This window comes from Lepidochelys kempii, chromosome 4 (assembly GCF_965140265.1).
Source record: "Lepidochelys kempii isolate rLepKem1 chromosome 4, rLepKem1.hap2, whole genome shotgun sequence".
Classification (NCBI taxonomy): domain Eukaryota; kingdom Metazoa; phylum Chordata; order Testudines; family Cheloniidae; genus Lepidochelys; species Lepidochelys kempii.
In genome coordinates, this window is record NC_133259.1 from 5484690 (window position 1) to 5505473 (window position 20784).

General features: G+C 44.2%; 1 protein-coding gene across 2 annotated transcripts in view; it reads left to right on the forward strand.

Moving 5' to 3' along the window:
• Nucleotides 1–16473, forward strand: part of ADGRL3 (adhesion G protein-coupled receptor L3) — an 809498-nt gene extending 793025 nt beyond the window's left edge. Inside the window, exon 24 of one of the 2 annotated variants that reach the window (XM_073340228.1) lies at nucleotides 15722–16473. In XM_073340228.1, coding sequence (XP_073196329.1) covers nucleotides 15722–15792 — 71 coding nt within the window. In that variant the 3' untranslated portion in view covers nucleotides 15793–16473. The remainder of the gene's footprint in view (nucleotides 1–15721) is intronic. The other variant, XM_073340229.1, reaches the window with a different exon arrangement.
• The last annotated feature ends 4311 nt before the right edge of the window (nucleotides 16474–20784 follow it).

Sequence of the window (20784 nt, forward strand, 5' to 3'; positions counted from 1 at the left end):
TGTCCCATGGATGCTTACAATGCGACTTCTGTGTTAAGGACCCAATACCGCAGCGCTGCCTTCAATGGAATGACTCAGTTGCACCTGTGGGTGTTGGATTAGGCTCTAATTGTGCTAGAAGTGTACTGAGTATTGATGCTGTCAAGGTTCCTCCCCCACTCTGAACTCTAGGGTACAGATGTGGGGACCTGCATGAAAAACCTCCTAAGCTTACTTTTACCAGCTTAGGTCAAAACTTCCCCAAGGTACAAAATATTCCACCCTTTGTCCTTGCCGCTACCACCACCAAACTAATACTGGTTATTGGGGAAGAGCTGTTTGGATGCGTCTTTCCCTCCAAAATACTTCCCTAAACCTTGCACCCCACTTCCTGGACAAGGTTTGGTAAAAAGCCTCACCAATTTGCCTAGGTGACTACAGACCCAGACCCTTGGATCTTAAGAACAATGAACAATCCTCCCAACACTTGCACCCCCCCTTTCCTGGGAAATGTTGGATAAAAAGCCTCACCAATTTGCATAGGTGACCACAGACCCAAACCCTTGGATCTGAGATCAATGAAAAAAGCATTCAGTTTTCTTACAAGAAGACTTTTAATAAAAATAGAAGTAAATAGAAATAAAGAAATCCCCCCTGTAAAATCAGGATGGTAAATATCTTACAGGGTAATTAGATTAAAAAACATAGAGAACCCCTCTAGGCAAAACCTTAAGTTACAAAAAAGATACACAGACAGAAATAGTTATTCTATTCAGCACAATTCTTTTCTCAGCCATTTAAAGAAATCATAATCTAACACATACCTAGCTAGATTACTTACTAAAAGTTCTAAGACTCCATTCCTGGCAGAAACCAGCATATAGACAGACACACAGACCCTTTGTTTCTATCCCTCCTCCCAGCTTTTGAAAGTATCTTGTCTCCTCATTGGTCATTTTGGTCAGGTGCCAGTGAGGTTACCTTTAGCTTCTTAACCCTTTACAGGTGAGAGGAGCTTTCCCCTGGCCAGGAGGGATTTCAAAGGGGTTTACCCTTCCCTTTATATTTATGACAGATGCTAAGCAGAAATGAGTGCAGTTCACTCGTTCTGTGCTTCCTCTCTCTCTCTCTCTCTCTCTCAAAAAAAGGCTCCGTGTTTTCCCTTTTCCAGCCTTCTGTGGACCTCATCTCTCCCCTATGAGAGCCAGTGTTTCCATATTCATTCTGTTGGGCGCTTTAGCACTCTAGGCTGAACTTCACTGGCTGTCTGATGAGCTGAATATTTTCCAGTAGTTCGTCTTTAGCCTATTTGCTGCCTGGTAACCTCTCTGTTTCCTCATTAACTACGATTGCATTAAGCTGTGAGTTGCTTCTTAAGTGAAGTCTGCAGCAAAGTAGCTATGAGCCATTTCATCTGTCTCCCTGACATCTGTTGTTTGCTCTTCCTGCCTGTTAAATACACAACTACATTTTGTTTAGTCATCTCCACAGCCTCTCATGTACCTGTACACGTCCTTGTTCCCTTTTACTGCCTTTGCTCCTACAGGTCCTTAATATCTTCTTATACATCCTCCTCTTTCCCCTGGTAATTTCCCCTTCTTCCCATGTTACCGGTTATCTCTTTTTGCTCTAAATAATTTCAAAATGTCTGCTTTGCTAATTGCTCTAGCAATTGACTGGGCATAGAAATTAAACATACTGGCCTGTAATTCCCTCATGTTCCCCTTTTACCCTGCCAAAGATGGAAAGCTCAATTAATACTTCAGTACTGTTAAAGAGGATGACCCAGTGACTTATTAGAATGCTTATTTCTGATTTTCTAATGACTGTCCTATAATTAAACAGGATAAAAATGAAAGAAATCAATAAAATATTTATCAAATGGAGAATCGCTATATCAATTCTTATCTTGATGCTTGCAGATGGAAGGAATTATGGATTCACTAAAGCAGCACTCCCAATACCTCCTGAGTGCTAAAGAGACATTTCATTTAGTGAACATCAGCAAGAGGACAGCAGCGTTTTAGGAACCCACAACAATGTCCTGTACCTAGCCATCCAGGTAGCTTAGTCTACAGTCAGCTTTACCTGGGAATTCACCTTTGTTATGTTCATGCTATACACAGAGAGAAGTTAGATTAAAACATCAAGTACTCTTGTTGGAAGGTTGCACCAGAACACTGCTTATATTCTTAGAATTCAGAATTAAAATACTCAGTCAGCAAAACACAGAGAGAGACAAAGCAGGCTGCTCCCTAAGGCAGAGAGCCCAAGTCACTACACCTTGTGTTAGCCTGGCTGTTTCTAGACTGCCACTGAATGTACCCTTCACTACAACGTCCCTTAGTCTGCGTGAGGGACCAGGAATCCCTGCTCTTAAAGTGATAACTTGCAATTCCAATACAATCCTCAATACACCTTGCTGGATCAAAAGACTTCCTTTGAGTTTTGGAGCATTTGGTAGCATCAAGCTTTCCAGCCTGGTTGGACAGAATCCTGGCATTATTCTTCATAAGATTTGTGGCCCAATCTGCAAAACCATATGCATGTATGCAATGCCATTGATGTCAATGAGATACTGAAGTAAGTAAGGACTTCCTGAATGACCAATGGTTTGAAGGATCATCATTCAGTTTTCTGTGTGAGCCAAACATGCAGCTTCTCAGGTTTCCAGTTGCCTCCCCAGTCTGATTCTAGACAACACCTGTATTCTCTTTCTAAAAAAAATACATTTATTTTCATTGGTTCCACATCACAAGTGATTTATTGCGGGGCTCTCCCTCTTCTTTGCTTAAGACAGCAAGTTATCAGAGAATTATATCACTTCCTTTCTCGTGTTCCCTCCCTCTCTTCTATTTAATAGTAGATCTAGCTTATTAACCACTTCTGTCAGCTTCAATACTACCTTTACTGCCATTGGTCTTCCTGTCCATTTCGGTAGACTCACTGATGACAAAAAGGCACTGCTTCCCAGAGGGAAGATTGTCTAGGACATGTGACTGCATGGGGTCCTAACCTATGCCATTGGAAATGCTGGCCATGAAGACTGCTGACATATGGCGTGAGTCATGTGTACTCTTTCCTAGGAATTGAAAAAATAAATAAAACTAGACAGGAAAAACAATCACCTTTCAGTGACACTAGTGTAAATCTAGAATAACTCCACTGGAGTTCCTTTGGATGTGTGTGATAAAAAACAAAGTGGAAGCTGGGTCAAAGTGTTGAACACTTAGCTGTTCTGAGTCATCTAGGTGAAGAATCTCAAGACTCGGTGCCTAAAGTTAGGCTTCTAAGTCCACACTGAGGCACTTAAATGGGCTGATTTTCAAAAGTGCTGAGCCCCCAGCAGCTCCCATTGGCTTCAAAGGGAGCTGCTGGGTGTGCATCTGGAAAAAAAACAGGCCACTTATTTAGGTGCTGAAATGTGGCCATAGAAGCCTACTTCTGGGTACCCATTTGTGAAAATCTTGGTCCTAGTAGTGTTTTGCATCCAGGATCCAACTCCCTTCTCATATGAGAAACTATAAAAACAAATAAACCCAGAAGTCAAGTCAGCACTAGCTGAACATTCATCTGTCAAAGTGAGAAGAGATTCCAGGTAAGTAGCATTTTTGTTTGGCCTTGTGACAGGGCATGCTTGCCCCTCACTGATCCTGCAGGGGTTAACTCCACCTTATGGGCCGAGGAGGCCACACCCACCCGGCCCTGCTGGGCATGCTCCGGCTGCAAACCAAGTATAAAAGGGAACAGCTGGGCTCAGTTCAGACTGACCACCAAGGAGGTAGGACATACATTGCAGGGAGCTGCTGAAGCCCCAGACCACAGGAGCCAAAGGCTAGGAGACACCAGTGGATATCCAGGTACCTGTAGACACCCGAGAGAGGTCAGAGCCACTGGCAGCGGCACAGGCCAAAGAACCCGGAGATGCAGTAGGAAGTGGCCCAGGGGAACTAGACAGTGGACCAATTATAGAACCAGGCATTAAGTCAGTGTGTTTCGGTCAGATCCCCAGGGACTTAGTGGTGAGCACACTTGCCACTGACAAGGCCCTGGGCTGGGACCTGGTGAAGTAGGGAGGGCCCAGGTCCCCCTACTTCGTCGACCCTGATTGGCCACTAGGCCACACAGCCCTCGGAAAGAGGGCAGCCTTATCAACTCTGGCCACCTGCAGAGAAAGGGCAGCTATATTTGACACTGGCCATTGGACCACACAGCCCTGAGAGAGGGCAGCCACATTGACTTTGGCCCCTAGGCTACACTACCCTGAGACGAAAGGGCGATTGCGCAGGCATCATGGGGCTATAATAACCCTTACCTTGTCCCACATGCTTGCCACATGACAGATCTCAAAAATTCTTCCCAAATGTATTGCTTTTACTTCTTAGTGCACATATATTGCATAGTACGTGCATTTTCGAGCAAACGTATTTCTGCATATGCTCTTACACTTATTTGTCTAAATTTTGGATGGTTTATGAACATCAGCGTCCACAAAATGTTGGCCCACCTGGCGTTATTAATTGGCCTTTTTTTTTTTTTGCTGCCTAATTATCAGTCATAATCACTGGCTTCAATACCAACCAGCATTTCTCTGTGAAGACATTAAAATATGTAAAATATATTGGCTGCTCCAGTTCAGCTAATGAGATTTACCCCTTTTGAGTGAAATCAACTAGATCAAAGTAAAACCGTAGTACCTTAGAATTAAAATATAGTCTTTCGTATTCTAGCATTATAGAAAGGTTTTCAGCATGTGACTTCCCATAATGCTTGATCATTCTGTTTCAGTCACAGTTTTGTTCAGTGAAGGGACAGAGTTCACTACCTAGGGGTTCACGTCAAGCACTCACTGAGCCCAAACTAGCCCAGTTTTCAGAGCTATATCCTAAATTTCAGTCATTTAACTACTGTCTTGGCTTGCAGTCTGAATCATTACAATACTGCTTAAGTAGTTAGCATTTCAAATTCTGAAGCAAGCATATCTCAAAGGCTGCATAATAGCATGAAAAAATAATTAAAGCCAGTGAGGCCATCAGTGGTATTGAACAAAACTATTTTCCCTGGAAGATAAAAGGGTAGCAATCATACTGTTTCTTTATCAGGATGCGCAGTGACTACTGCAATGTAAAATAGCTGCAAGTGTGGCCCAATGGAGGCACATTGCTACAATTCATATATTTATATAAAAGGGTCATTCTGTAAGTGGCTGTTGATACCAGCTGGAGACAATGTGTCATACTGAACAGCATTGACATTTTGCACCTAGGCATTTTAGCTGACAACAGTTCAGGGCTATAGTTGGCCTTGACAAGCACAGCACTACAAGGGGGAACAATGCAACCTGCAGTGCTAGGGGAGAGGGAAATAAATGAGAAAATGCATTCCCCTGTTATAAAAAGAAATCCCAAGAATGCAGGTGCAGCTAAATGGGGAAGCATGGCTCCACAGGTAGCAACAAGGTGACATCTAGCTTCCTAAACCAAGGTGCGATACCCTTAACCGGCTGGATGTTTGACTCTCTTAGAGCTCTGGGTTTGCCAGCAGCCGGAGGGTGGGAGAGGAGTTAGTGTGTTGTGTGCAGTGATTTTTATGTGTCTCTTGCCTAGTTCTGTTCTCATGCCCCTGAGGAAGTCAGATACGTTACTGAGGTTTTCTGCCATGCAGAACTCTGAGGAAACCTCAGGGAAGGCTTGGAAGGAGGGAAAGGAAAAGGGGGTCAGTCCTTTCCCCAAAGCCTGGGGATGCGCCAAGATCTGGATGGATCTGGGGGGGCTCTGCCAGATGCAGAGCTGAAGGGATGAAGGACATGTGCCACTCACCTCAGCTTCAGGCAATGTGACCCCCACTGGAGACACTCTGCCATTGAAGGAGTCATTAGACAGGCAACAAAGACTCTCTCTTGAAATACCACTAGCCCATTGAAGACCTCGAACAGTGTAAGTTCCCTCCTACCACTGTAAAGCTCAACCCACCCTCCCCAAACACTGCTTCCTTGTCCCACAAACCCCTCATCCTGCCCTCTCCTACCCCACCCCACCCCTCACTTCACAAACACCCCCTCCCTCATCCTCCGTCTCCCTCTCTTCCCTTGCCTCAAGCCCATTCTCCTCCTTCCTCCTGTGAAATCATTGCAATGGTCCCCCTGTCTTTTATCACTTCTCCCATACCTCCCATTCCTAGAGGGGCAGAGTTCACACCCTAGGGTTTCAGGTCAGGCACCCAGTGAGCCCAAAGTAGCCCTGTTTTGGTCTATATACTAAATTCCAGTCATTTACCAACTGTCTTGTCTTGCAAGGGCACTGAATCATTACAATACTGCTTACAACCTCCTCTTCCCTCTATGCCCTGTGCCTCTCCCTCCCCTCCCCCCAACACCCTGTGCCTCTCCCTCCCCTCCCCCAACACCCTGTGTCTCTCCCGCCTCCACCCTACTCCTCTCCCCCCAACACCCTGTGTCTCTCCCGCCTCCACCCAACTCCCCTCCCCCAACACCCTGTGCCTCTCCCATAGGGTTGCCAGGTGTCTGTTTTTTTTTACCAGAACGCCCGGTTAAAAATGGACCCTGGTGGTTCCGGTCAGCACTGCTGACCGAGCCTTTAAAAGTCCAGTCAGTGGCACAGAGGGGCTAAGGAAGGCTACCTGCCTGCCTTGGCTCTGCACGGCTCCCGGAAGCAGTGGCATGTCCCCCTCCAGCTTCTGCATGTAGGGGCAGCCAAGGGGCTCCGTGTGCTGCCCCCGCCCCAAGCGCCCAGCTCTGCAGTGGCCAATGGGAGCTGCGGGGACAGCGCCTGTGGACAGGGCAGCTCACCATGCTGCCTGGCCTCTCCTCTGCGTAGGATCCGGAGGGGCGACGCACTGCTGCTTCCAGGAGCTGCCTGAGGTAAACGCAGCCTGGAGCCTGCATCCCTGACCTCCTCCTGCGCCGCAACCCACTGCCCAGCTCTGATCCCCCTTCGAGTACATGACCTTGGTCATGAAGACAGAGGCAAAAAAAGCATTGAGTACATTAGTTTTTTCCACACCCTCTGTCACTAGGTTGCCTCCCTCATTCAGTAAGGGGCCCACACTTTCCTTGACTTTCTTCTTGTTGCCAACATACCTGAAGAAACCCTTCTTGTTACTCTTAACATCTCTTGCTAGCTGCAACTCCAGGTGTGATTTGGCCTTCCTGATTTCACTCCTGCATACCTGAGCAATATTTTTATACTCCTCCCTGGTCATTTGTCCAATCTTCCACTTCTTGTAAGCTCCTTTTCTGTGTTTAAGATCAGCAAGGATTTCACTGTTAAGCCAAGCTGGTCGCCTGCCATATTTACTATTCTTTCTACACATCGGGATGGTTTGTCCTTGTAACCTCAATAAGGATTCTTTAAAATACAGCCAGCTCTCCTGGATTCCTTTCCCCCTCGTGCTATTCTCCCAGGGGATCCTGCCCATCAGTTCCCGGAGGGAATCAAAGTCTGCTTTTCTGAAGTCCAGGGTCCGTATTCTGCTGCTCTCCTTTCTTCCCTGTATCAGGATCCTGAACTCGACCATCTCATGCTCACTGCCTCCCAGGTTCCCATCCACTTTTGCTGATAGAGAATAGCATCTTCCCCTACAGGCAATCCCACTGAACTCAATGGGCCTACTCAAGGGGAGCTGGGGAGGGGAGGGAGAGGCACAGGGTGTCGGGGGGAGGGGAGTTGGGTGGAGGCGGGAGTGACACAGGGTGTCAGGGGAGGGGAGGGAGAGGCACAGGGTGTTGCGGGAGGGAGAAGAACAGACATAGAGGGAAGAGGAGGCTGTAAGCAGAGGTCCAAATACTCACAGGTATTTAAGCACCATCAGTGGGAGTTAGGTGCCTAAACACCTTTGAGGATCAGGGCCTGATGTAGAATGATAGATATAGAATCATATCAGGGCCTGATATTGAATCATAGCAGAGCTTTTGACACGGTCTCTCACAGTATCCTTGCCAGCAAGTTAAAGAACTATGGGCTGGATGAATGGACTATAAGGTGGATAGAAAGCTGGCCGGTTTTGTTCAATATCTTCATAAATGATCTGGAGGATGGTGTGGATTGCACCCTCAGCAAGTTTGCAGATGACACTAAACTGGGAGGAGTGGTAGATACACTGGAGGGTAGGGATGGGATACAGAGGGACTAGACAAATTAGAGGATTGGGCCAAAAGAAATCTGATGAGGTTCAACTTAGGACGGAAGAATCCCATTCACCACGACAGACTAGGGATCGAATGGGTAGCAGTTCTGCAGAAAAGGACTTAGGGGTTACAGTGGACGAGAAACTGGATATGAGTCAACAGTGTGCCTTTGTTGCCAAGAAGGCTAAAGGCATTTTGGGCTGTATAAGTAGGGGCATTTGCAGATGGAGGGACGTAATCGTTCCCCTCTATTTGACATTTGTGAGGCCTCATCTGGAGTACTGTGTCCAGTTTTGGGCCCCACACTACAAAAAGGATGTGCAAAAATTGGAAAGCACCCAGCGGAGGGCAACAAAAATGATTAGGGGACTGGAACACATGATTTATGAGGAGAGGCTGAGGGAACTGGGATTGTTTAGTCTGCATAAGAGAAGAATGAGAGGGGATTTGATAGCTGCTTTCAACTACCTGAAAGGGGGTTCCAAAGAGGATGGATCTAGACTGTTCTCAGTGGTAGCAGATGACGGAATGAGGAGTAATGGTCTCAAATTGCAGTGGGGGAGGTTTAGGTTGGATATTAGGATTTCACTAGGAGGGTGGTGAAGCACTGGAATGCGTTACCTAGGGAGGTGGTGGAATCTCCTTCCTTAGAAGTTTTTAAAGTCAGGCTTGAGAAAGCCCTGGCTGGGATGATTTAGTTGGGGATTGGTCCTGCTTTGAGCAGGGGGTTGGATTAGATGACCTCCTGAGGTCCCTTCCAACCCTGATATTCTATGAAGCTAATGTCTTACAGAATACAGACCTGTAGGTTTCTTGCGTTACTGCTGAATATAATGCAGAGCAGTAAATATAATAAAGGCAAGCTAGCCCACTGGGCTACAAGCTCTTTTGGCCACAGTGTCATAGTGGGGGCTCATGTTCAGCTGATTATCCGCCATGATCCCCCTCCCAAATCTTTTTCAGAGTCACTGCTTCTCAGGATCAATCCTCCATCCTGTAAGTACGGCCTGCATTCTTTGTTCCTAGAGGTATACATTTTTCTATTAACCATGGTAAAACACATACTGTTTGCTTGTGCCCATCTTACCAAGTGATCCAGATTCAGTGACCTGTCCTCTTCATTCTTTGCCACCCTCCAATTTATGTGTCATCTGCAAACTTCATCAGGGATAATTTTATTTTTTCCTCCAGGTCATTAATAAAAAGGTTAACTAATGTGTGGCCAGGAACTGATCCTTGAAGAAGATCACTGAAAACACACCTGCTCATTGACGTTTCCCCATTTACAATGCCACGTAACCAGCTTTTAATCCTTTTTAATGTGTGCCATGTTAACTTTACAGCTTTCTAGTTTTCTAAACAAAATGTCATGCAGTACCAAGTCAAATGCCTTACAGAAGTCTATTACATCAACATTAGTACCTTTATCAACCAAACTTGTAATCTAATCACAGAAAATACATCCAATTAGTTTAATTCTTTATTCCCGTATATTACATCTCATATAAGCCGCTCCATTATCTTGTCCAGAATTGATGTCAAACAGGCCTATAATTACGTGGGTCAGCCTGTGTACCCTTTTTAAATATTGGCACAACATAAGCTTTCTTCCAGGCTTGTGAAATTTTCCCAGTGCTTCAAGACATATTGAAAAATCATCATTCATGGTCCAGCAAGCTCCTCAGCTAACTCTTTTAAAACTCTTGGATGCACGTTGTCCACACTTGCTGATATAAAAATGTCTGCTTAGTGGCTGCTTAGCAAGACTAGAGGGGTGAGGTAATATCTTTTATTGGACCAACTTCTGCTGGTGAAAGAAACAAGCTTTTGAGATACACAGAGCTCTTCTTCTGGCCTGGAAAGGTATTCAGAGTGTCACAGCTAAACACAAGGTGGAACAGATTGTTTAGCATAAGTAGTTAGCACATAGTCTAAGAGACCAGTCAAGGTGAAGTAGCTCGTTAACACCTCTGCAGTCATAGGCCAAAAGAGGGCAGGGGTTAGTAGTTTACAGATTGTTGTAAAAAGCCATAAATCCAGTGTCTTTATTAAGATCATGTTTTTCAGTGTCTAGCAAGGATATGAATTTAAGCTTGCCTTTTGAAGGTATTTGTGCAAGTTTCCTTTGAGGACAAGGACTGAGGGTCAGTTATGCAGTGATTATGTTGTGAAAAGTGTTTGCCCACAGGTGACAGGGTATTTTTGTCTTTTATTATTTTTCTGTGTGAATTCATTCAAGAATGTAGTGATTGTCTGGTTTCACCCACATAGTTTTTATTGGGGGATTTAGTGCACTGGATAGGTACACCAAATGTTGTGCTAGGCGTGTGTAGGACTCATGGATCTTGAAAGGTGTGTTGTGAGGGTGTATTGATCATTGTAGCAATAGAGATATGTCTTCAGATTTTGCATCTGTTGTTCTAGCAGGGTTTGATGCTGCTTTGAGTTGGTGTGTCCTGGTTTGTGGGGAGCTTGCTTCTGATGATGGACTTGGTGAGATCGGGGGTTGTTTGAAAGGCAGAAGTGGGGAGGTTGGGAAAGATTTCTTTCAGTTTGGTGTCCCCATTGATATGGGTTTGACGTTCCTTTCTGGTGTTGTATGGACCGATGATCTGCTAGATCACTCCAATCCTTGACTCTAGGAGCCAGCCTTAACCTGCTGTGAGAACCCCCTCTCCTGGACTGTTCACACACAGCCTCTGGCATGTAAGCTGCTCCCAGCTACTTGCAACTGAATGACACTAGCCAATATCTCCAGTCCCAGACACAACCCTAGGAACCTCCATCTTGCAGTGTCCAATTATGCCTGCTGGACACTGCAAGCTTATATGAGTTCGTCAATTTAACAAAGAAATTTATATGTACCAGGCTTGTTATCTCAAGGAGAGTGTCTGACATGCTTCAAACCAAACACACTGCTTCAGGTAGAATAAACAAACAGCTTTATTAACTATAAAGATAGATTTTAAGTGATTATAAGTCAAAGCATAAGAAGCTGGAGTGGTTACCAAAAGAAAAGAAAAGAAAAGCACGCAGTCTAAACTCTCAAACCTGTGAGACTAGGCAGCAACTAGATTAAGCAGTTTTTCTCACTCCACTGGATATTGCAGTCCTTAATATACAGGTTTGTTCCTTAAACATGGGCCAGCCTCCTGTGTTGGAGTCTTGTCTTCTTCTTAGTGTCTTGGTTGCTTGCAGCATAGGTGGGGGCAGGAAAAGGGCTCAGTATGTGTCCACTCTGTCTGTTTTATACTCTCAGTCTATGTGCTAGGGGAGCACAAGTCCAGGCATGTCTGGGGGGCATTTCTGAGTCTCTCCAGGCAAAGCTGAGCAATTCCCCTGGTGGGGCCTCATGCAGGTGAGTCATTGCATTGTAGCTCCCTTGCTGGACAATGACTGTTGATGGGTTTCAGAGTAGCAGCCATGTTAGTCTGTATTTGCAAAAAGAAAAGGAGTACTAGTGGCACCTTAGAGACTAACCAATTTATTTGAGCATAAGCTTTTGTGAGCTACAGCTCACTTTTTCATTTTGTTGATGGGTTGTTTGACATCCTGCCCCGACACTGGTTACTTTCCTTACTGTTGCCTCTGGGGAGCTAATATCTGGCTGATTCCCCCAATTTACAGCATGTTTTAGTGACAACCATACGACACAATTCTCATAACCTCATATGCATTAATGATGCACATCTGTGGATAGAGAAATGACTTTCAGCAGATCATACCCTTTCCCCGATATCTTAGAAGGCTTGCTTTATACCTAAGATCATGATTATATGAAAATGAGGAATATGGGGGTTATAGCACAATCCCCCAAGGTATAGAATGTCACAATGGGTTGTAGTTATTTAATGATTCCCTGTATGGGATGGTAGGTGACAACCAGATGTGTGCGGTTGAAGGGTTGTTTTTTTCCTGTATTGAAGCAGGTTCTATCTGGGCATTTGGGTGGCCTGTTTCATGATGCAATCTATCTTTCTGGTGGAGCGTCCTAGTTTTGTAAAGGTGGTATTAAGGTGTACATCCTGGACTTTCTCCTCAGAGCATACTTTGTGGTAGCTGAGTGTCTGGCTGTAGATAACAGATTTCCTAGTATGTCTGTGGTGGTTACCGGATCTGTGAAGGTAAATGTGGTGATCTGTGGGTTTCTTGTACATAGTTGTCTGGAGGGGTCCATTTCTGAAGCTGATTGTGGTGTCCAGGAAGTTGATGCAGGTGTGGGAGTGTTTTAGAGAGAGTTTGAATGGATGGGTGGTGACTGTTGCAGTTGTGGTGGAAATCTGTGAGGGAATTTAGCTCATCTGTCCAGAGCATGAACATATTATCGATGTAGCTCAGGTATATCACTAGTTTCATGGTGCATTTGTCCAGAAATGCTTCCTTGAGATGGCCGATTAATAGAATGGCATACTGGGGAGCCAGCCTGGTACCTATGGCTGTTCCGATGGTTTGAAAAAAGTGTTCATTGTTGAATATAGAATTGTTATGGGTGAGGATCAAATGGATGACTTTGGTGATGTGTTTGTGGTGGGTATCTGAGTGTTGTCCATTGTCTTGTAGATATTTGAGGCAGGCAGCAATGCTGCCTTTGTGAGGGATTTTGATGTATAGGGAGGTGATATCCAAGGTGGAAAGGGTGGTGTTCTGAGAGAAGTTGTTAATGTTGCAGAGTTTCTGGAGGAAGTTGGTTGAGTCCCAGATGAAATTGGCCCTTTGTGTGGTGAGTGGTTTGAGGATGGTTTCCATGAGTCCTGATATTCCTTCACTTACAGTGCCATTGCCAGATATGATGGGTCTGCCTGGGTTCCCTTGTTTGCATATCTTGGGAAAGATGTAGAAGGTCCCCGAGGTGGGTTCGTGGGGGATGAGGTTGTTGAGTTTCTCTTGGAGTTGGCTGGGGAATGATTTCATGATATCCTTAAATTCCTGGGTGAATTGTGGTGTGTGGTCTTCTTTGAGTTCTTTATATAGGTGCTGTCAAAGAGTTGTCAGTTGGCCTTGCTGGCATAGTCATCACAGTTGAAAACTATTGTGCCCCCCCCCGCACTCGCTTATCTGTTGCTTTGATCACTATCTGGTGGTTTGATTTCAGGGACTGTATAAGTGTCCTCTTGGTGGCAATGAGATTGTGATGGATGTTACATTTGTTAACAATTTCACAGTCAATTATTTTCCTGAAGCAATCAATGTAATGTTTCAAGAGTGTGGTTTTGTCCACTGTGGGGTATCCAGTCTGATGACACCTTTTCCGTATGACTGTTGGTGGGGATGTGGTAGTTGTGGGTGGTCTCGTCATTGTCCTGAAAAGATTCTTTGAGGCAGAGTCAGCAAAAGAATTTTTCAGTTCTCCACAAGTCAGTATGGTGTTGGGTTCTGTGGTAGGGCAGAAGTCCAGACCCTGGGAGAGTACAGATATTCAGCTCCAGTGAGGGGTAGTCTTGGTAAATTGATGATGTTAGTGTGTCGTGTAGTGACCACCTGGTGGGTCCTGGCACCCTGGTTTCTCCCGAAGGTGGTGTGCCATGGGCTGTGGAGTTGTTGTAGTTGGTTCCACTTTTTGTTTTTTTCTGTTGACTGGCTGTCGTCAAGTTTTTAGAATAGTTGTTTTGGGTTTCTTGTATGCTCTCCTGGTAGGTTTCCTGATATTTTCCCTTCCAGTATGCGTGTATGTGATTTCTTGTTTGAGATGATCCCTTCTGGACCTTCTAGTAGCTTTTGCTTAATGTCCTCCTGAGATACGAGGGGAATGGGAAGAATGTTATCACATAATATGACCTACATCACTCCTTTCACTTGGCTTCCTCATTTTGGCCAGGTGGGAGACAGCATGAGAATAGTTTTCCTTGTGCTATTTCCTATCCAGTGATGGACGGTAAAACAGGTCCTCTGGCCTGTAGGGATGTGGGGAAATTAAGTTAACTAATGTAAACCTTAAGAATGTCTCCATGACAGTCTAATTCTCCCTGACCTAGTTCTTCCTTTCCTAATCTCCTCTTGAGTGCCATATTATTCATAAAGAAACCTACATATATCATTTTGCCACTAACACACCATGACTCCCTAGTTCCCAAACTGCATCTATAAAAAGAGATGCTTTCCTCTCAAGGTTGCAATTATTATAAAAACAGCTGTAAAATCCAGCACTTAGAGAAAAGTCTGTGAAGCGCCCTTCAGTTAATACCTGATATCAAAACAAATCTGTTTAGTTTGCAATGATTTATACAAATGGTCTATTTATAATAAAACTTGCTTAAACAAACTCCAGATTAGATGGGGATAGTAAACCATGCATGACAGTCTTACTGGGAAGTGTTCCATAGTAAAATAAACAGAGGTGAAAGTAAAGCATGTTCATCCAGTTAAGCATTATAGGGGTTTCCCAATGGAGAAGAAAGCTGGAGCTCAAATGACAGATAGAGGACGTAATTAAAGCACAAAGGAATTATTGTGTCAATTAAAATCAGCATCAGTGTCTATGGAGTGGTACGCCCATTCTGTCCATCCTGGGGTGGCTGAAAACATTGGCACGAAGCATCTGGACGTATTCCTGACTCCGTGTGCAGGAGAAATATCGTGTGTGCACAAGGTACACACCTCCCCTTTATAACCTGGATCATGTCTAACTTAATTCTCATTTCTCTGCCTTTGCAGGCATCTCGGACATTGGTGCACCTCAGTCCCTCCTGTTCTCTGTCTGTAGCATGTCACAGTTTAGTTTCCTACAGGCTGTAATGCTTTGATCTAATTGCAGTTGTTGGACTTGGTGTTGAGGTGGCCTATGATGTGCAACAGGTCAGACTGGATGATCTGGCTTTAATCTCTATGAAGCTGTGATACTAGGCTCTCTGGGCAAACTTCACCTCGGTGCAGAGGCCTATGCACCACTTAAACTCTCTAAAATTGGGCTTAAGTGGAACCTTAGTACTACTTAGACCTTATAACGCTATTGCTTTTCACCTCTTAGGGCTTGTCTTCCGTAACTCAAGTCCTACTGAGTGCAGCTTGTCAGCTGCTAACACAACCACCCTCTCATGTAGAGGCAAGCTATCGCCACTTCAATGCTGCTAGTCCTCTAATGCCATCCCACAATCCCCCTCATATCCAGAGAGGACAGACAAGTTCTCCCAGAATTCACGGGGAAGGAATTCCCAGAGTGGCTCAGTACACAGGGGCACAAAGAACTATGGGATGTGTCCCTGGAAGACTTAGCACCGCACCACGGGTGAGTGCAGTGCCAATGCGGACACAGCAGATAGAGTGCTATTTCACGGTGTGGCCACTCTCACTCGAGAGGAGTAACTTGGAGTGTAGACCCGCTGAGTTAACTCCGCTGTGAAGACTTAGCGCAGCAGTCACCAGACGGACATAGGTCCAAATCCACAAAGGAAGTTGGGTCTCACTTGTAGCCCAGTGACTAGGGCACTTGACCATGCTGTGGAAAATCCTGATTCGATTCTGCTGGGGGAGCGAGACTGCAGGTGGTCCACACACCCTAACAAAGCAGGATTGTGGGAGGAGGCAGGTGGTGGCTCTGCTAGCCCTTAGGGCTGTTGGTTTTATTTGGTCTTGGTTTACTTTCTCTGATCTTGTTTTTAGCAGAAGGTGGAGGAACACGAGAGCAGGAGCCACGCTTTAGAAGAGTCTCAATGGAAGACAGTGTCATCTAGCAACAACAGGAAGTGCCCCAGGACTCCCGGGTTCTATACCTGGCTTCACTGCTTAATTTGTAATGAAAGAGGTGCCGGGCCTCAAGCAATATTTTTACTTTCATAACTGACGCTGCAAGCCCAGAGGTGCCCTGGCTATCAAATGCCAAGCCTAGAGGTGCCGGGATTCAGCCCTGGCAAACCCTTGCAAGCCCTGGCAGAAATTAAGCACTGCCTGGCTTGCTTACACATTTGCTCAGAGTTAGCCTCTCTGTGCCTCAGTTTGCACATCTCTAAATGAGATAGTAAATTGTAGTGTGCAGGAAGTATTGTGAGGCCCAGTCAATTAATGTCTGCAAAGCACTTGTGGATCCTGGAGTCTCTGCGTAGCTCGGCTGAGAAGTATTTTTAGAAAGGCTTTGTTGTATGAGCTCTCTAGCCCAGCAGAACCATGACGTACAACACATCCCTGGGAAGTTATTTTTTTAGTGGCAGCTAATGGATTACGTTTTCAAGAGTGGCTAGAGATTTTGGGTGGCCTGAGATTTGGGTTCCCAACTTGAGATGCCTTAAATGGGCTTGACTTGTAGAAACACCCACCTCTGAAAGTTAGGGCTCATTAAGGAGTCTCCAGTTGGGCACAATAAAATTGGGGCACACAGCGTCACTGGTTGCTACTGTAAATATTGGTCACTGTGTAAAAAGATCTAATATGGGGGGGAGGGGCAGGGGGAGAAAGAAATATACCTTATCATTCCAAAATGAGCTAAACTGTCACCACAGTACTTTAGTGTGTAATTGTCATTTGTAAATAGAAAACATTTAACATCAACTTCTCTGACAGCTCTGTAAACAGAGCACTTCTGAGTGAAAGCTGATCAGATTTCCTTTTCCTGTGTAAATACAGCTGGGTTTTTTTCTGGTTTTTTGGTTTTTCTTTTTAGAGTGAGCCTCATTCTCTTGAGGGCAATGATTACAGCTGTGTGAAATGTTTTAGCCAAAACTTCTTCTGGTGGAAAAAATGCAGATTCAGTGACACCGAAACAATTGTTCTGTTACTTTTCAAAATGGCCAATGAAGTGAAAAATCTATTAGTAACCCACTTTGAGTACTGCTGCCTCTTTCCATTTAGTGTTGTGAAATGAACCTGGAACCCCATTAATTATCCGGGCCCCTTCATATGGCCACATGGGGTTTCTCAGACTCCAAGTCCACGTAAGCATCATGTGGCTGAGCTTCCCCACAAAGAGCTTATATGAACCTGCAGCAATTACTGTGAACGGTGAAAGAGCCTGCATAGACAAAAGGCCCTTAGGAGACTAAGGGGAGATATGATAGAGGTATATAAAATCATGAGTGGTATGGAGAAAGTGAATAAGGAAAAGTTATTTACTTGTTCCCATAATATAAGAACTAGGGGCCACCAAATGAAATTAATGGGTAGCAGGTTTAAAACAAATAAAAGGAAGTTCTTCTTCACACAGCGCACAGTCAACCTGTGGAACTCCTTGCCTGAGGAGGTTGTGAAGGCTAGGACTATAACAGGGTTTAAAAGAGAACTGGATAAATTCATGGAGGTTAAGTCCATTAATGGCTGTTAGCCAGGATGGGTAAGGAATGGTGTCCCTAGCCTCTGTTTTTCAGAGGGTGGAGATGGATGGCAGGAGAGATCATTACCCTGTTAGGTTCACTCCCTCTGGGGCACCTGGCATTGGCCACTGTTGGCAGACAGGATACTGGGCTGGATGGATCTTTGGTCTGACCCAGTATGGTCATTCTTATGTTTGTATGTTCACCCTCTGAGCTTCTGGCCTATGACATTCACACAGGTAAGGCAGAATTCTCTGTGAAGAAGGAAAGACAAATGTCATCTAAATAAACCTCGCAGCTCTCCATTTGTGTTTAGCCAACTCTGGCTAGATGGATAGACAGAGACATGCCCCTGCGTGTGTGTGTGAAAGGGAGAGAGAAAGACTCATCTGAGAGAGAATAGGACTATATATTATACTCACCTCTCTATATATAATAACAGAGAGAGCATATGTAATGATGTGGAATCAAGTTTCGGTCAGCATAAGTTTGGAATGATTGCCATACTACTAAGACGGAAAGTCACCAGCGAGCTCTGCATGCAACTAACGAATGCAAATGAAGGAAATCTTTGCTCCACACCACATCATCATATATTCTACATATGCCACATATTTAACAACAAAAATAATTCAAAATTATTTCGACCCCAATCCTGCAACTATGCACATACTTAACTGAGCAGAGGTTGCATTCAAGCATAAGGGTTTGCAGGACTGGGGCCACAGAGCATTAATTAACTTTTTTCTTTTTAATTATTCTTTCCTAATTAAAGCCAGACTTCCTTATTAACTGTGAGTCCCACTGAACAGACTCTTGCGGAAGAAGAAAATTAAATTATCTAGAATAACTTTTCCTATATATGAAAATAGCTCAGTTTTAAAGCCTGGAATCTCAGCATGAGCACAAAGCATGTTCTGTGGGCCCCACTGGAAAACCAGAAATCTCCTTTTTCCAGAGGTATAAAGTTGCCATTTCTAGCTCTGATGTGCCATGAGGTGTTGCCCATGCTGAGCGTTGGGTTAGTGTAGTTTTTGGAGTTAAGTCCTACCTGTGGAAAAAGAAGGAAACATTTCTCGGACAGGTTGATTAACTGAAACTGGCCATTGTCTGAAGCTGCTCAGACATTTAAAATGCTAGAAGGTGATATCCAAGTGACAAACTGCAGAGCCATATGATGAATTTATTTATCATTTCTCCAAGTGCCTTACCTGCTCCCTAATCTATCTCTGCAGGAACAATTCTAACTTTTGGACTTCAAAACCGCCACTTAATAATCCAATTCCAACAGAAAATGTTTCCTATTACCCACTGTATATGGATGTCCCTGCCTCCTTCCAGTGTTGCCAATTCTCATGGTTTTTTCGCAAGTTTCGCAATGTTAGATGCTTTCCCGCAAGGTGCAATTCCTGGGGCTGTATGATTACATGAACATCTCAGCTTTAATTAGGAAATAACAAAGAGCTTCTGCTCCTCCTGGTTGTGCAGAAAGGTTAAAAAACATACCCCCAGTTTTACCCGAAAGGCTCAAAAACCAGATGGTAAATACAAACAACCCCAAATATGTTCTTTTTTTTAATAATCTTTTGAATTTTGCAGGCCTGACTCATGATTTTGGATCCATGAGGTTGGCAGTAGTGAACACCATACACAGGCGTTAATTAGTCATGGACCAGTGATAGGTTTAAGGTCTGATATCTGATGAAACAGCAGGGGTATAAATGGGAGCATTATTCCACTGGAAAGCAGACAGTCCCAGTTTTTCATTGCAACACACAGCATTTGTTTCTAGTGCTGGAACTTCCCATCATATTTGACCCTTGAGCTCTGAATTTTATGTCTAGAAGAGTTATTGTTTCAGACATTTACAATTTATTCTTTATAATGCTCTTCATTCAGCCCTGTAGAACTGGCTGCATGGTAACTGAGGGTGCCTGCTTTAAAGACAAACCAAAGATTCCTGATAAAAAGTGTAAGTCCTATCCAGTGCATGTGTGTTGAATACGTGACATGCACAGGTTACATGATGGGGTCGTGCAGTTTCAGCACTCATTTGGGGAGACCTGCATAACCCATGCATGGCTTCCATACTCACAAATAATGAAGTCGTCTTAAAAACATGCTGATAAACCCTTTCATACCTTATATCATGTGTGTGTACACGTGTAGTAGCTAGCAAATGGTCACTGGCCGAGACTTTCAAACGAGTGCAGTTCCCAGCAGCCCCCATGGAGAACAGTTGGAATTATTGAGTATTGAGCACTTTCAAAAACCTGGCCCTTGTAAGTCAATGGGAGCAGATACCTTTCAGCCTGAAGGCCTCGATCCTGCTCTTGGATCAGTGTGGGCACCAGAGTCTACTCCCGTGGATCTGACTGAAGGCCCGGACCTGAAGTCTCCAGTTCAGATCTGTTCTCATGCCTTTACCTATTTGTTGAGCCTGCTTCATGTGCCCAGTGCAGAGATAGTGTTACTCAAGCAGATATTATCCACTGGAAAATTGACTGAAGACTGCCACTTCATTGCACCAGGGCAATCAGCACAGCCTTCAGACAATCAAGACACCCAGCCAATACTGAACTGATCCAAAATTTTAATTGGCAAAAGGCTCTGTATCCCATTAGTGAATCCCTGAGCCATCCAGTCCCCGCAGGGCAGAATTCTTATTTAATCCAGCTCCAAGTCAATAGTGATTTACGTTTCATTTACTTAAACCATTTTAGCTGAACTTCCACACTCCTCAGGCATGGAGTGAATCTTAATACATTGTAATTACTGTACTCCAATTGATGCAATGCTCTGAAAAGCTATCACAGAGAGTATTAATAAAATGTAAATTATAAGAAAAAACTTGGTATTGCCTGAAATTAATAATGTACTAGATTTTCTCTTACATGCTGCTCATTATAGGCCTGCCTTTGAGTTCTCTATTAAAGTGAGTTATTCAAACTATTTGTATAGTTGTGTTCAGTATGAAGTTATATACTGTATGTTTCTATCCCAGTTAGATGCACTGCATGAGAATGTTATTAATCTGTTATTTCTTTCAGGCATTGATTTTACTGGCATTGCTGTAATGCTCATATGACAAAAATGAACAGATTGGTTTCACGCGTATGGATTAGTTTGCTTAAGAGTTTAGGGTAGGAAGGTTTATCTTGCACTGTAACAATAGAATTCATCATTGTATTATTTACAAGAGACTGACCTGTCTGCATACCAATCACTGAAGAGATCATCTCTAATTTATGTATAAATGTTTACTTAACCAGACTCCGATTTTTGTCTAGATAAATTTGTTAGAGAACAGAAATTATAAGTGGTAATGCGTTTTTCTTTGACTTTTCTCTATAGCACAAGTCAAGATGTCCAAGGTGCCTTTGTCTACCAGCAATCAGCAAGCTCTCTTGTGTATGCTTTCTG